General features: G+C 34.8%; 1 protein-coding gene across 1 annotated transcript in view; it reads left to right on the forward strand.

The window, feature by feature from the left end:
• The window catches only part of DNAH8 (dynein axonemal heavy chain 8), a 323,349-nt gene that overhangs the window by 18,161 nt on the left and 288,445 nt on the right, over positions 1-16,743 (forward strand). Inside the window, exons 6-11 of the mRNA XM_032647945.1 lie at positions 91-280; positions 782-945; positions 7,319-7,495; positions 9,717-9,830; positions 13,469-13,576; positions 15,933-16,034. Of these exons, the coding sequence (XP_032503836.1) occupies positions 91-280; positions 782-945; positions 7,319-7,495; positions 9,717-9,830; positions 13,469-13,576; positions 15,933-16,034 (855 nt within the window). The remainder of the gene's footprint in view (positions 1-90; positions 281-781; positions 946-7,318; positions 7,496-9,716; positions 9,831-13,468; positions 13,577-15,932; positions 16,035-16,743) is intronic.

A 16,743-nucleotide genomic window follows, 5' to 3' on the forward strand; every position in this document is an offset into this window, starting at 1 on the left:
CTATACTTATTGTAATGTAAAATAGGTTATGATTTTCAGTTCTTTAATGGGATCAGCATGTAAAATAACATTTGAACACTGCCCTTTTAGGAAGTGCTATTTACTTTTCTGGACGTATCAGAAGGACTCCTAGTTGGGATTAGGAATATGCTGGCAAATATATTTCTACCAGCTATTCTTGCGACAAATAATTGGGGTGCTTTAAACCAGTCCCAGCAAGGAGAATCTGAAAAACACATTTTCACTGAAACCATCAGCAGATACCTTTCATCTTTAGATGGTAAGTATAGTATTTAATGTTTAATCAGTTACTACAAATGAGCAAATTAACTATAAGATATTAAAAATAAGCATTAGAGAAAACATTTCCATCTTAATAGAAGATGTTAATCAAAGCAATTATGAGACCTAGAGATAAGATATCAAATCATTAGAACTTCTCTTTCCACGGATCTCTGAAGGCATAAGATACATTTTCTTTTATATCTCCCATTGTAGAAGGAGGATTCTCTTCCTATATTATTTGAGAAAATTTTTACCATATTTAAAAATACATACATTATGATGAACTCTTTTTAAAATATAAATTATATTATTTCATATTTTTAAAATATGCAATTTTATTAATAAATCATAGTCATAGTCTAATGATCAACTAGAATTATATTTCTATAAAGTGTTAGATCGCTAACATTTTAGTAATTACAGCTTGAAACCGCACATTGGCATTTAATGGATTGACATTAAACACCTCTTGTCAATATTATTTTTTCCCTTTTAGGTGCTAGAATAAGTATTGAGGGAACAGTTAAGTTAAAGCAGATAGACAATGTTGATTTTTCCAAACTGCATACCTTTGAAGAAGTGACACTCGCAGCTAGCAATTCAGAAACTGTTCGTCAGCTAGAGGACGTGCTGATGATATGGTACAGACAGATTGAACAGGTGAGCCGACCTGAGTGATTTCACCAGATGTGAGTCATAGTTCTTATCTGTGTCCTAGTCACTGCATTTTGTCCCTAAAAGTAAAGGGAAGAGGAGCCTTCCAGATTCTACTATGAAATTCAGCCTATTTTTGATTCTAGTGCAAAATCATTGTTCTCTCTGGACCACTTAATATCAACTTTAAGATATTTCCCACTTTAAGGAGGAAACCATAACATTATGGCTTGAGAATGGAATAATGAAGAAACAGAAATAGCCAGGATTTATCTCCAATATCTTATGTATTGTTTATGCTCTTCATTAGAGAGAGAGGAAAAGTACACAGTGAAGAGACTATAGCCACAATGCTAGACACTTAATAAATACCTCTGGCTTGATCAATGGAATTGTCTGTGTTGACAGAGAGGTTCAAACTAGGCTCATTCCTATCAGTACTGCAGTGGCAAGTCTGCAGCTCTCTGGCCAAATACATTTTCTCTGGCAGTAAGAAAAGCAGTGATAGGAATGGGGTATATGTCAACATTCTGAGAGGTGCCAACTTACACTACAAACGTTGACCACAACCAATTATTAGGTAATTGCTCTAAACAGAAAGAGGACTCTAGAAGCCAACTCACAGATCTCTAGTTCATGGGCACAGGACAGTGAAACTGGAGAAGAAAATCTTCAGTTGAATGAGGACTAGGGGAGAAAAATCTTGAGCAAGCAAGAGTTAGAGAAAAACATTTCTGATTTTACCTCTCTTAGAACTGTTAGAAGGAGGGAGGTGTAGTTGGAGTGGAAAAATTGGAGGACTTTGGAAACTCCATCAAGGCCTGGAGTGCTGGCCACAAAATTTGCTCCCAGGTGTCCCTAGGTACTCGAAGTAATTGTCCACCAAGGACTCCTGCAGCTGCCTCCTATGCCAGTTGGCATAGGAAGAGGGAGTTGTAAGCCATTGTGGAATTCAAGCTGTGTCCTACACAGTGGCTGAGGAGATCTCCTCCAATTATCATGATCAATCAAAATAGATCTTCTTTTATAAAAATGAGCAAGCAAAAGAAATAGCTTAACCTAAGGAGATTAGGCAACTTGAAATAAGAAAAGTTGGGGGGAATTCCCTGGTGGTCCAGTGATTAGGACTCTGCGCTTTCACATTGGTTGGGGAACTAAGAACTAAGATCCCACAATCCTGTAAGCCGCACAGCCAAAAAAAGAAAAAGGAAAATCATGTTGGGCAATTGTAGCAAATGGTCTCCAGTTAAGCAGAATCAGTGCAAGAAATGGGAGACTTCTTTAAAAAATATTACATCTAAAATAAACCTTGACCTCTTGTCATACACAAAAATTAATTCAAGATGGATCATAGACATAAATATGAAAGCTAAAACTAAAAAAAGAGATACACGCAACAACATGGATGAATCTCAAAAACATGTTGAGTGAACGAATCCAGCCTTAAAAAAGTAATGTGAAAAATAGAACAAAAAATATACTTGAATCAGAACATAATGTAGAACTATATTAATATCTTATTAAGATACAAACCCCAGAAGCCATGAAAGGAAAAACCTGACATATATGACTATATAAACAAATTAATGTAAGATCCATATGGCAGAAATCCCTGTAAGCAACATTAGAAGATAATTGACCTTCTGGGAGAAAATATTATCAGCATATGTAACAGAGTTAGTATCCATAATATGTAAAGAATGTCTATAAATCATTAAGAAATGGGCATTTCAGAGAAAACTTGGCCAAGGATATGAACAATGTCATTCAAAGAAAGTACGTGGACATATTTGACCTGAAAAAGAAGGGGACCTAGGAGTGACGTGATGTCTTCAAATATTTGATGGTATTTCATGTGGACTTAAACTTGTACTGTAATGGCCCTAACAGGCAGAATTAAGAGTGGAGTGTGATGGTTATAAGGAGGGAGATTTTATTAGGATCACTTTCTCACAGAATTCTGCCCCCACCCGAAAATGGAATGTTTTGTATCCCTGAAAGTATCCGATTTGAGGTTGGATTATCATCTATGAATAATGTTGTAGTAGGAATTAAACATCAAAAGTGTTGCTTGATTTAGTTAATTTTAAGGTCCATTTTCATTCTTTAATTCAGTGATTCAAATTATATAGACTTTCAGCCACTAAGAAAAGTTTAAATTATGTCTAGTATCCTTTATTTAAGGAGGTGGAGAAACTTATAATAAGATTAGGAAAGAGTTCCATAACCACGGTTAAAATTACAAGCATTTCATGGATTAGAGAGAAGCTTCATAGGTTTGAAAAATCAACTATGTATTTTGACTCATTTGTATTCTTAATTCCATCACGATTGTAGTTATGAAAAGTTATAAGCATAAAAAATGTACAGAAAATGAGAAACACCCCTGTAAGTACCACTGAGATTAAACAGATACTAACCATTTGCTATTTTTGCTTCAGATCTCTTATTTTCACTAAATCCTCCAACCCTTTCCTCTCCCTCCCTGTATATTACCACCATTCTGATGTTATTGTCTCCTCCATTCCCCTGAAAGTTTTATACTTTTATTGCATTTGCATATTTATAAGCTTTATATTATATATATGAAAATACAGAATATATATTTGTGTTTAAAATCTTTACATAAATGGTATCCTTTTACAGTTTTTTTTTTCTTATTTAACATTCTCTTTCATCCATGTTGGTACAAGTAAATTTAATTCATTCACTGAACTATTGTCTGGTATTCCTCTATGAGAGAATCCGTTTATTCTGTAGATTTCCAGACATTTAGGAGACATTCAAATTATGTCTAGTATCCTCTGTTTAAGGAGGTAGAGAACTCACCTGTTCCCTCAGAAAGCAGTTGTTTCTACTTTCTTTCCTGTTACAAACAATAATAATACATCTTCAATGAATATCTTTATTCTGGTCTCTTTTGCACATGTTCAAGAGTTTCCCAGGGAATGGCTGAGAGAAGTAGTATAGATTTTTTATTGGGTACTATAAGGTCTTCCAAATAGTGGTTATATTAACTTATATTTTTTTACAGAAGTAAATGGGAGTTCCCATGTCTTCATATCTTTCGTTACACTTGGGACTGTTGGATTTTTAATGGATGCCAGTATGTTGGATGTGAAATGGTATCTTGGTTTATTTTGCATTACCCTGAACACCGTTGAGGCTGTGGACGTTTAATGGCTATTTAGATTTCCTCCTTGTTGAATTGCCTGTTCATATCCTTTACCTAGTTTTCTTTCAGATTGCTTGATGATATCTTAACTGAATTGTTGGAGTTTGAATATTTTCCGCCTGTTAATCTTTTGTTGGTCCCCATTGTGTCCTGCATTTTCATTTAGTATTGGTGTCTTTAGTCATGTGGAAGTTTTACATTTTAATGTAAATGTCTTTAAAAATGGTAATCCAGCCTCAATTTAGTTACCTCCGGTGACTAGAAGCTTTGTGCTTTTTGTATTTTGGAAACACTTTCCTACTCCAGTGTTGTGAAGATATTCTCCTAAATTATTTATTTATTTTAAATACTGAAATATACAGAAATGAACAAATGAATAAAAATAAAATAAACAAATTATTGTAAAATTAACACCTGTGTAACTTTTGCACAAGACATAGAGCATTACCAGCACCTTGCAATCTCCATGCATTTTTCTTCCCAATTTTAACTCCCTTTTCTTCTCCCTAGTGGTAATCATTTTCTTGGCAATTATGATGTTCAGTTCCGTGCTTTTCTTTATAGTTTTACCCCCATCTCCTATATTTTCTTTAAATGTTTTACCATTTAGGTTTTTAATCTTTCTGGAATTATTTTTGTGTGTGTATAATGTGAGGTAGGAATCTAATTTTGTCTTTTTCCATATGGTTAGCCAATTGTCTCAGAAGTGTATTTAGTAGTCCATTCTTTACCAGCAAATTTGTAATACCTATCAAGTTTCTAGACCCCTTTATCTATCCCACCTGTCTACTTATTTGTTTTTTGTACTCATACCATACTGCTTTAATTTATGTTGCTTTTTACTAAATCAACGTTTGGTATGGCAACTCCCTTTCATCATTTTTCTTCAAAATTGCATTGATTATTTCTGGTTGATTGTTCTTCCAAATTAATTTTAAGACTAGTTTGCTGGGGCTTCCCGGGTGGCGCAGTGGTTGAGAGTCTGCCTGCCTCTCTGGGAAGATCCCACATGCCGTGGAGCGGCTAGGCCCATGAGCCATGGCCGCTGAGCCTGCGCGTCCGGAGCCTGTGCTCTGCAACAGGAGGGGCCACAACAGTGAGAGGCCCGCGTACCGCAAAAAAAAAAAAAAAAAAAAGACTAGTTCGCTAAGTATCATGAAAAGAAAACCTTGTTGAGATTTTGACTGGAAATTTCATTGCATGAAATAAATTTCATTTCATTAATTTAGAGAAAATTTCCATCTTTATAATGTTGAATCTTTCCATCCATGAATGTGGTATATTTCTCCACTGATTTAGGCCTTCTTTTGTGTGCTGAAAGTAAGTTTTCTAATTTTCTCCAAAAAGATCTTGTACATTTTTTGTTAATCTCTAGATATCTTACATTGTTATTATTTGTTATAGCAAATACTATCATTTTAGAAATTACATTTTCAGATTGCTAGATGGCTTGTAGAGAAATGCTACTGATATTTATATATACAGCCCCAAACCTTACTGAATTATTCACTTTTATTAATTGTAAAAGTTTGTCTTTAGATATTCTTGAATTTTAAAAATGTGGCCAACCATTCCCTCCATGATAATGCCATTGTTTTTTAATTTCCAATTCTTATACCTTTTGTTTACTTTCCTTATCTTGTGCTGTGATCTCCATGACCTGGTTGAATAGAAGTAGGTGGTGATAGTGGCAAAATTGTCTTGTCTTTGGTTTTCAAGTGGTATTTTCTAAAATTTCATCTTTAAGTATGATGTTTTAAATCACAGCAAGATCCTTTTTGACCCATCTCCTAGAGAAATGGAAATAAAAACAAAAATAAACAAATGGGACCTAATGAAACTTAGAAGCTTTTGCACAGCAAAGGAAACCATAAACAAGATGAAAAGACAATCCTCAGAATGGGAGAAAATATTTGCAAATGAAGCAACTGACAAAGGATTAATCTCCAAAATTTACAAGCAGCTCATGCAGCTCAATATCAAAAAAACAAACAACTCAATCCAAAAATGGGCAGAAGACCTAAATAGACATTTCTCCGAAGAAGATATACAGATTGCCAACAAACACACGAAAGGATGCTCAACATCACTAATCATTAGAGAAATGCAAATCAAAACTACAATGAGGTATCACCTCACACTAGTCAGAATGGCCATCATCAAAAAAATCTAGAAACAATAAATGCTGGAGAGGGTGTGGAGAAAAGGGAACCCTCTTGCACTGTTGGTGGGAATGTAAATTGATACAGCCACTCTGGAGAAAAGTATGGAGGTTCCTTACAAAACTAAAAATAGAACTGTCATATGACCCAGCCATCCCACTACTGGGCATATACCCTGAGAAAACCATAATTCAAAAAGAGTCATGTACCACAATGTTCATTGTAGCTCTGTTCACAATAGCCAGGACATGGTAGCAACCTAAGTGTCCATCAACAGATGAATGGATAAAGAAGACATGGTACATATATACAATGGAATATTACTCAGCCATAAAAAGAAACAAAATTGAGTTATTTGTAGTGAGGTGGATGGACCTAGAGTCTGTCATACAGTGTGAAGTAAGTCAGAAAGAGAAAAACAAATACCGTATGCTAACACATATATGTGGAATCTAAAAAAAGAAAGGCTCTGAAGAACCTAGGGGCAGGACAGAAATAAAGATGCAGACATAGAGAATGGACTTGAGGACACGGGGAGGGGGAAGGGTAAGCTGGGACGAAATGAGAGAGTGGCATGGACTTATATATACACTTCCAAATGTAAAATAGCTAGTGGGAAGCAGCCACATAGCACAGGGAGATCAGCTCGGTGCTTTGTGACCACCTGGAGGGGTGGGATAGGGAGGGTGGGAGGGAGACACAAGCAGGAGGAGATATGGGAACATATGTATATGTATAGCTGATTCACTTTGTTATACAGCAGAAACCAGCACACCATTGTAAAGCAATTATACTCCCATAAAGATGTTTAAAAATTATAATATACATATAAAACAAGTATGATGTTTGCTGCAGACTTTTGGCAGGTACTAATTATCATGGTAAAGAAATTCTCTTCTAGTCTTAGTTTGCTAAGAGTTCTTAATATTATTCAGTGTTGGATGTTATTTGTACTTTTAACTTTCTTTGAAAAGGTGCAAATAATGAGGTTCTAAAAGAAGAAAGTAACGTTTCTATACTCTGTGAACTTTTCTGATTGCAGGTACTTATTGAAAGTGTGCAGATGAGAAAAGAAGCTGATAACTCAGGTCCTCTCACTGAACTGGAACACTGGAAACGCATGTCAGCCAAATTCAGTTATATCATTGAACAGATTAAAGGGCCAAGTTGTAAGGCTGTTATAAATGTGCTTAATGTTGCACGCTCCAAACTCTTAAAGGTAAAAGGCCTTGTATTTTAAAGTTTACTTCAGAGCAGCCAACTGGAAAATTACCCTTCTTGAACTGCTTCTTCGCATCATATACTTTGCACCATGTATTTAGAAGTGTTAAAACTTTGAGTAAGGCTTTCTCTTGTACCATCGTTACTTCCAGAAGAGGAAAAGGAAGTATAGAAATAAAAATTTATTTCTCAATATTTCACACACCAGTTTTGACAGTACTACTGTGGGGTGATTGCTATTTATTTTTAAATTGTTTTTGAAATTGTAAATCAATAGAGGCTTATTGAATTAGAGGACTATATAGAGAGTCAAAAGCAAAAATGTCCTCTATCTTACATCTCATCCCCACTATTCCATCTCCTTTCCTAGAGGTCATATTTATTAACAGTTTAGCTTGATTCTCTCCAGGTCCTTTTCTGTTTCTTCCTTTAAAAAAAAAAATATATATATATATATATATATATATATATATATATTTGTTTTGTGTTTCTAAATTTTTAAAATTACATGGCATCATCATACTCTATTTTTCTTTAACTCCCTGGTCCCCCCAACAGCATGTCTTGGAGAGTTATACCTATCAGATCAGGCTATTTCGTTTTCTATAATGTTAATGCATCAGGTTTTATTTAATCATTTTCTTGTTTTTAGATAAATTGTTTCCTTTCTTTTTTTCAACAGTCTTGAGATATAATTCACATATTACTCATTTCTGCCATTTAAGGAGCAAAATTCAGTGGTTTTTAGTACATTCACGGAGTTGTGCAACCATCACCACAATCAATTTTAGAACATTTTATCACCTCAAAAAGAAACCCTGTACTCTTTAGCTATCACCTCCCATCTCCCTCTGTCTCCTTCCCCTCATTCTAGCCCTAAGTAACCACCAATCCACTTTTTATCTCTATAGATTTGCTTGTTTTGGACATTTCATACAAATGGAATCATATAATATGTGGTCTTTTGTTACTGGTTTCTTTCACTTGGTGTTTTCAAGGTTTATCCATGTTGTAGTATGTATCAGTAATCATTCCTTTTCACAGCTGAATAATGTTCCATTTTATAGATAACACCACATTTTGTTTATCAGTTTATGGATATTTGCATTATCTCTATTTTTTGGCTATTATGAATAATGCTGCTGTGAACATTCTTGTACACATTCTTTTTTTTTTTGCGGTATGCGGGCCTCTCACTGCCGTGGCCTCTCCCACCATGGAGCACAGGCTCCGGACGCGCAGGCCCAGCGGCCATGGCTCACGGACCCAGCCGCTCCACGGCATGTGGGATCTTCCCGGACCGGGGCACAAACCCGTGTCCCCTGCGTCGGCAGGCGGACTCTCAACCACTGCGCCACCAGGGAAGCCCCTTGTACACGTTCTTGTGTGGACATATGTTGTCATTTTTCTTGTATATACCTGGAAGTGGAATTTCTGGCTCAATGTGTTTAACTTTTTGAGGAAAATTGTTCCTTTTCTATGTGTTCACAAACATTACTACAGTTAAAGCCTCTACATGCCTACAAGCAAGTATTTCCCTAGGGTGTATACTCCACAACTTTGTTAATACTTATTATCAGTTAAAAATTTTTGTTTCCCTGTCCAACATGTGGAAAATGGCTTGTTGTATTTTGCCTTTTCCTTATTAATAATGAAGTTGGGCATCTTTTAACGTTTGTTTGCTATTTGCATTTATTCTCCTGAGAATTGTTTGTTTATATCTTTCCCTCATTCAGCAAGTTTCAGATACTGTTTTGTTCTGATTCTAGTAGTCCTTTATTACTATGGCTATTAATCAATTGTTATGTATGGTGGATGAGGCAAACCACCATGGTCCCTGAACATCTCTGCACATTATTTCTGGACGTGAAAAATACACTTTGCTGATGGAATATTTTCTTTCCTGAAGACCCAGAATAATGTAATGTCACTTTTCTAACCTAGAAAAGTCACTCCAGGTAGAAGCAGGTCTGGTTTAAGCCAACAGATAGAATGTTAATTACAAACAGAATGAGCCTTCAGTTTTAGTAAGTCACTTAAGGTTTTTATAATAACTTTAAGTCTTAAATAATATAAGAAAAAGATATATCAATCACATTTAAGTATCTACTCTTTTAGTATATGTATGATTAGGGAAGACAGCTTGAATTTCATGATTAAACCGTAGCACAGTGATATATTTGGATGTTTCATAGGACTCTTATACTTTCTTTTCTTAGAATTGGCGTGATTTGGATGCAAGAATCACAGATACAGCAAATGAATCAAAAGATAATGTCAGATATTTGTACACTCTAGAAAAAGTATGTCAGCCTCTCTATAACTGTGATCTAGTAAGTATTCTTTTTAAAGTGTAGTTTAAAAAATTAGTGCATACACTTTGTTATAAAGCAGAAACTAACACACCATTGTAAAGCAATTATACTCCAATAAAGATGTTAAAAAAAATAAAATAAAAATTAGCGCATAAAATGAATTTAATGTGTGTGTATTGGGTAAAACATATTGAAATAAGTTATTTAAAAGATATCTTTTCCTATTATATATCTGTAATGAATTATAAACTATTTTATTATTTTAACCTACATTTAAATATATAGCATTATCATAACTATGACCTGATTTGTGAATTGAGCAAGACAAATATATTAGTTATTCATTGCTTCATAACAAATTACCCCAGAACCGAGTGGCTTAAAACAGTAAGCACTTATTATATCACAGTTTTTGTAGGTCAGGAATTCAGGGACGGCGTAGCTGAGTACCTCTGCTTCAGGGTCTCTCATGAGGCTGCAGTCAAGCTGCTGTCTTGGGATGTGGTCTCTTCTGAAGGGGAGGCTGACTGGGGAGAGTCCACTTCTATTGCACACCACATGGGCCTTTGCACAGGACAACTCGCTTCCCCTAGAGTGAGTGACCCAGGAGTGAGCAAAAGAAAGTGCCCAACTAGCATTACGCTGATACCAAAGCCAGATAAGAACACCTCAAGAAAATAAAATTACAGGTCAATATTCCTGATGAATATAGATGCAGAAATGCTCAACAAACAGTGGCAAGCCAAATTCCACGGCACATTAAAAGGATCACACACTAAGATCAAGGGGGATTTATTCCTGGGATGCAAAGATGGTTCAACATATGCAAATGGATAAATGTGATACACCACATTAATAGAATGAAAGATAAAAATCATATGATTATTTCAATAGATGCAGAAAAAGCATTTGACAAAATACAACACCCTTTCATGATAAAAGCTCTCAATAAATTGAGTATAGAAGGAATGTACCTCAACATAATAAAAGAATACATACCCTTTAAAAATTGTATAAATAAAATAAACATGCAAAAAAGAGAAAGTATATGAATATTATAACATCTCTGTACTTTTAAAAATATATTTAAAGCTTTTCACTATAAAAAGTAAACTTGGAAGAAAGATATAATGCTTTTTGCTGTTACCAAGACCTGTAAATTTTAAGGTATACTAATTTCAACTTCTTGATTCAAAAGACTTATTTAAATTCATATAATTTTCAAATCTTTTAGTTTTGGTTTTAGTTCTTTTCATCCTAGTAATTTAAAAAACTTTGTTCAATCCTCTATCAATGCATGTACTTTATTATTATTGTTATCATTGAGCTTTTTACATTCTCTGATGTAGGAATGTTTCTAACATTATCTTTTGAAATTAGAGAAGTACTGTTAGTATTAAGTCTTATAATTTCTTCTCCCTCATATACCAACTATTTCTGTAGATTCAAAAGTTCTTTTTTTCTCATTTTCTTTATTCTCCTTAAAATAAACCAGAAGCTGCTGTTTAGTTTGTAACTGTCAGTTGAGCAGGAAAAGTGTAGAGGACTCATGCTTCCATTTCTTGTTGATAAAATTTTATGAATTTTGTGTTTCATTTTATCATCTTGATATTGTGCTGTTGGCATATCGACTAATATATTTTATGCATAAAATGTGCCAACACTATATATAGATAAGAACTGTGCACTCAAGGAGCTACTATTATAAATAATGATGTTTAAAATTCAGATGAAGGGTATTTCCCTGGTGGGCCCATTTGATACTGTCCCCAGACCTTTTTCATTCTTTGTAGAGTTGCCTTATTGAGGCTGGAAGGGACTCCTTCTAGGCATATTTTTATTAGAATCTTTTTGGTCTACAGATAACACGTATAATATGAATTCTGACATACAGGGTTAACTACAAAGTGACGATACTAATTTCCATAAGCCACCTAAAATTGATTTCATTATGTCATGGTTACACCTCATAACTAGGACATACAGTACACTCAAAAGTAGTTGTTCTTCCTGGCTTATTTATTCCACCACTATTAAAAAATCTTTTTATATATTTTAAATTGTCCTAGCAATTAAAAGTCTAGCTCCTTGAGGGTGGGAAGGCCATTGACCTTCTGTTGTTCTTCCATAGTGATTTATAATTTACATCAAGGTTAAAAGCAGGATCTCAAAATCTCGGGCACATAGCTGTGGTTATGCTACAGCTCTAGGACCTTGGACAAGGTACTTAACTTCTCTACATCTCTATTTTCTCATTTGCAAAATGGGATAATCATAACACTTTATTTTATAGATTCTAAGACTTTTCTTTCACATTTTAACATCTCTGTATTCAGAGCACAACTTACAGTCAGTCAGGTTTTATGAATCATTGTGAACGTGACTTGACACCATCTGAGATTATTAGTTCTTTCCTTGCGGGGGAAGGAAAGAACTAATGTTTGTTTTGTTTTTGGTACCATGGGTGTGAATTCAGACTACAGTGAGCGAGCACCAGCTTGTGGAACAAATTCTCAGGATAGTTTATTTTCCATCCCTCCCCCAAGGAGCGGGATTGGGACAGGTAGGCTTTATTCCTGTCTTTTTCTCCATGGCTTGTTAATTTCATGCATAGTTTGGTGGCTTAGTTTTTTGTAGGAGTTAGACTCCCCATCTTGAGCATTTTTTCCCCCTTCTTCAGTAGACTGTAAAGCAGTGGTACAGTCTTACAATCAGTGATGTTTTAGATCTGATGAAATCAAACCTGCCTTAAATGGTCATTGTTGGGACTTCCCTGGTGGTGCAGTGGATAAGACTCCACGCTCCCCATGCAGGGGGCTGGGGTTCGATGCCTGGTCAGGGAACTAGATCCCACATGCATGCTGCAACTAAGACCCAGTGCAACCAAATAGACAAATAAATATTTTAAAAAATGGTCATTGTCAACATAAATTAAGATAATATGTGAAGCTCTTCCCCTAGTGCCTGGCGTATAGTAATCATTCAATATACATTAGCAATGGTTTGATATCTCGGATGTACTTGCTCTGCTTTGCTCTAGGCTGTTCTACTTGATGGCTCTAGGCTGTTCTACTTATTTCACTTCTTTGTATGTGTCGTTTCCACCCTGCCTTGACCTCCTCCAGGATAGTTTCTTTATATTTGGAATTCTCCCAGTATTCTCAGAACTTCGTGGTACTTAGTAGGTTTGCTGAAAGGTGAATTGAGTTGAATAATGAGGAAATGAGTTCTAGTCTGAACTCTGTTTCTAATTAGCTTTCTGGCCATACATTAGTCACTTTACCCTTTAAGATATCAGTTTCTTCATCCTTAAAAAGAGCAAGTTGAGCTATTAATACTTAAAATCACTTTCACCTCCAATATTTTATCTTTAAATAAAATTTTAAGTTTACATGTACAGAAAAGTTGCCGTGATCGTACAGAATTCTTTTCATCTAATTTCTCCTGTTAACATCTTGCATGACCTTGGTACATTTGTCAAAACTCATGTCCTTTCTCTGTTTCAGTATCCAGTCAAGGATACCACATTGCTTTTAGTAAAATTTGACTTTTAAGATTAAAATGTTACACTGTTTTATGTATGTTTAGAGCTTTGAATATTATAGGATAGGGGTTATTAAAAATATAAATGTATGCTTAATATATTTCAATTTTAGGTTTCCATGGCACATGGGATACAAAATTTGATAAATGCCATCAAAATGATTCACAGTGTGTCAAGGTACTATAATACTTCGGAGAGAATGACCTCATTGTTTATCAAGGTAAGTTTCCAAGGGAAGAAATCACATTGTAACCCTGTGAAAAGGTTAACAGTGCTTGCCCTCTGAGCCAGGGAAGGGAATTGGGAACTTCGGGTGCCTCTCAGAGTTCTGTATTTTCATACTTTGTGGAAGAGAAAAGAAAGGCATGCCTGGAGTCAGTTGTATTTAATTGAAGAGGATCTTTCTGCTTGTCAGAGGTAAACCCCCAGGTTTTTTGTTTAAAAGTAACTGATGATTTTCTAATTTATTTGTTCCAAATAGTTTTGCATAAGAGCTAAGAATTGTGCCTAGACTGTTACAAGAAACAAAGAAGGACTCTACATAATGATCAAGGGAAAAATAATGCTTCTTTAGCTACTCCCACCCACATTGTGGTTTATGTAAAATCTTCCCATTTAGTGCCATATGATTAATTATTTTAAATAATTGGAAAAATCATCCAAGAAACACAGGAGTAGAATTTACTTATAACTGATTCAAGCAGAACATAACAGTCACATTTCAACTTTCTTTTAGATCAAAGAATAGATTTAATCATTGTCTATGTCCCAAGCAAGGCAAAAACCTTAGGATTCTTCCCTGTCACTTGTCTTCCTCCTTGCTACATGTTCCACATTGAGATTTCTACTTCCATATTATTGTTACTGTGTTTTCAGTGTACGAATCAACAAGTGATCAGACTAAAATCTAAGTATTGCTAGCATTTTTGATCACCACTGTTTTGTGATTTCCACATCTTCCTCTGCCTTGGATTTATTATTTATTTTGCTGAAAAAAATTCTTCAGTAGTTCTGTGGTGAACCCCCTGAATTCCTGCATGTCTGAAAATCACTTCATTTTGTCTTACCACTCAAATGTTAGTTTGAGATTCTTAAATTCAATATAATTTTTTCCTGGAACTGTAAAGATACTGTTGTATACTATCTACAATTGTTGATAAGAAATTTGATGCTAATCTGATTTTTTTTCCTTTGTGGGAAACCTATTTTATTCTCCCAGGAAGCTTGTAGGATTTTTTCTTCATTCTTGAACTTCTAAAATTTCAAAGTGATGTGGTTCTTTTTACCTTTATCTTGTTCTATACTTGCTGGGTTGTTTCATTCCCAAGACTTTCCTCTCTCTTTATTCCTGGGAAGTTTTCCTGTTTACCTCTGATTATTTCTTATCCACCTATTCAATTTATTCTCTCCCCTTGAATCTAAAATCCTTGTTCCTTAACTTTTTTTTGCGGGGGGTCCATCTTTGTCCTTTGACCTTTCAGCTCACTCACTGACTGTTCATTTATGTCCCAATTGCTGGTTGGTGCATCAAAAAAAAAATTCAATTTCCAAGTTCTTTTCTTTCATGATGTAAAAATCCTCTCATATCTTTCTTATAAACTTAGTTAATAAAAAATATTTTAAAAGATTTTACATATATCTTTTCTGTATTTTCTCTCTTTGTTGAATTTAATGCTTCTGTTACCATGTTTGTTTTCTTCAGTTGCTTGGTGATTCTTGGTTGTCTGCCCATCTTTGTGTTTGAGACTGCTGATTTGCCTCCCTGTTCTGTTTATTTTGTCTGTCTCTTGTGAGTAAGGAGTATAACTTACTGTTTGGAGGGGTGTGAGAATAGCTTTTTCTCTGATATGTCCTCCTGGGAGTGCTGTAGCTACCTGGGCCACACTTCTCGAAGACTGTGGTCCACACTCATACCTTTGTCCTTTCAGCATATGTCGCTGTTGCCTGCTGTACAAGTTGCTCTAAATTCGGTGTTCAGGGTTACAACTGAGGGTTACCTCACATTGTCTCCCATCTTGAAAAACTTCCATAACTGTTCTACCTTCAAGTAACCTTCTCCAGAACCGGGTTCTGGCTTTCTCTAGTCTTTTTTTTTTCTCTGTAGATTTGGTACTGTGTGATTTCCATATTTTAGGAATTCTCCAAAATTTCTGTGTGTCAGCCTGCCATCTTGGTTTAACTTCCAGACCATTTAAATGGCTGTCTTGCTTTTTTTTTTTTCCTTCTTTATTTTGGGGGATGTGAGAGGTGGTTAACTTAATATTTAGTTTGCATGTTGAAGGATGGAGAAGAATCACAGTTGGACTGGATCAAGACCTAATTAGAGGAGAACTAGACAAAGAGAAAATATAGTTGACTTTGAAATTGATGGCCTCAGTGACGTAGACTTAAATACAGTAGGTAAATGTGACTTTGGGTTTTCTTTGTTTTACCTGGAATGTATATTTCTTTGTTTTTTATATTCTGTAATTAATTCATTCCATAAGGTTTCTATTTATCATATTTTTATGATTTAAAAAACTTAAATTTTATTTCTTTCTCTACCTATAGTTATTCTGGACTTATATTTATTTTAGGTAACAAATCAAATGGTGACAGCATGTAAAGCATATATTTCTGATGGGGGAACTAACCATGTATGGGATCAGGAAATACCAGTTGTACTAAAGAAAATTCAGGTTTGTATAAGTATTTTTATTTTCATAAAGTAAAGCTTTTACCATCTGGCCCACTTTCGCTTACTTTTTTCATTGACAAAGCATGTTAACTTTGAAAAAACATGGTACAGAGTAGCATGAGCATATAAAAAGAACTTCATTAAAATTATCTACCTCCCTTTATGCTTAGTGCTCCTGTTAGGGCATAATTTAATCCTCATCTTGTCCATGGCTGCCTGTACCAGACACCTCGCATGTGCCATTTCATATGCTCTGGCCCCCATCTTTTACTCCAGCCCCTGTTAATTTCATTTTCTTGCCTTTTTGCATTGGTTAGGATTGCCATGCATCCTTAAATAGACCTGGTAATAGTTGGCATCTGATTCTGATCTTCTTTTGGAAGAAAATGCTTCTAACATTTCCCCATTTAGTTTGATGCTTTAATACGTCATTGATTAGATTCAAGGAAGTTTTATTCCTAGTTTTAGTACTAGGAGATATTATTAAAAGTTATGAATGGGTTTTGAAAAAATTTTTCAGCACATATTTTTTGAGGAGCTTATAAGATTTTTCTCCTCAATCTATTAATGTTATAGATGACATTTTTAGGTTTTCTAAAATGAAACTATTCTAATATCCCTAGGATAAACTCAACTTAGTGATGGTGTAATTATCTTTTTAAAAACATTCTTAAATTCACTTTGCTACAATTTTCTTTCGGGTTTTTTGC

The sequence above is a fragment of the Phocoena sinus genome, chromosome 11 (genome assembly GCF_008692025.1).
Source record: "Phocoena sinus isolate mPhoSin1 chromosome 11, mPhoSin1.pri, whole genome shotgun sequence".
Classification (NCBI taxonomy): Eukaryota; Metazoa; Chordata; class Mammalia; order Artiodactyla; family Phocoenidae; genus Phocoena; species Phocoena sinus.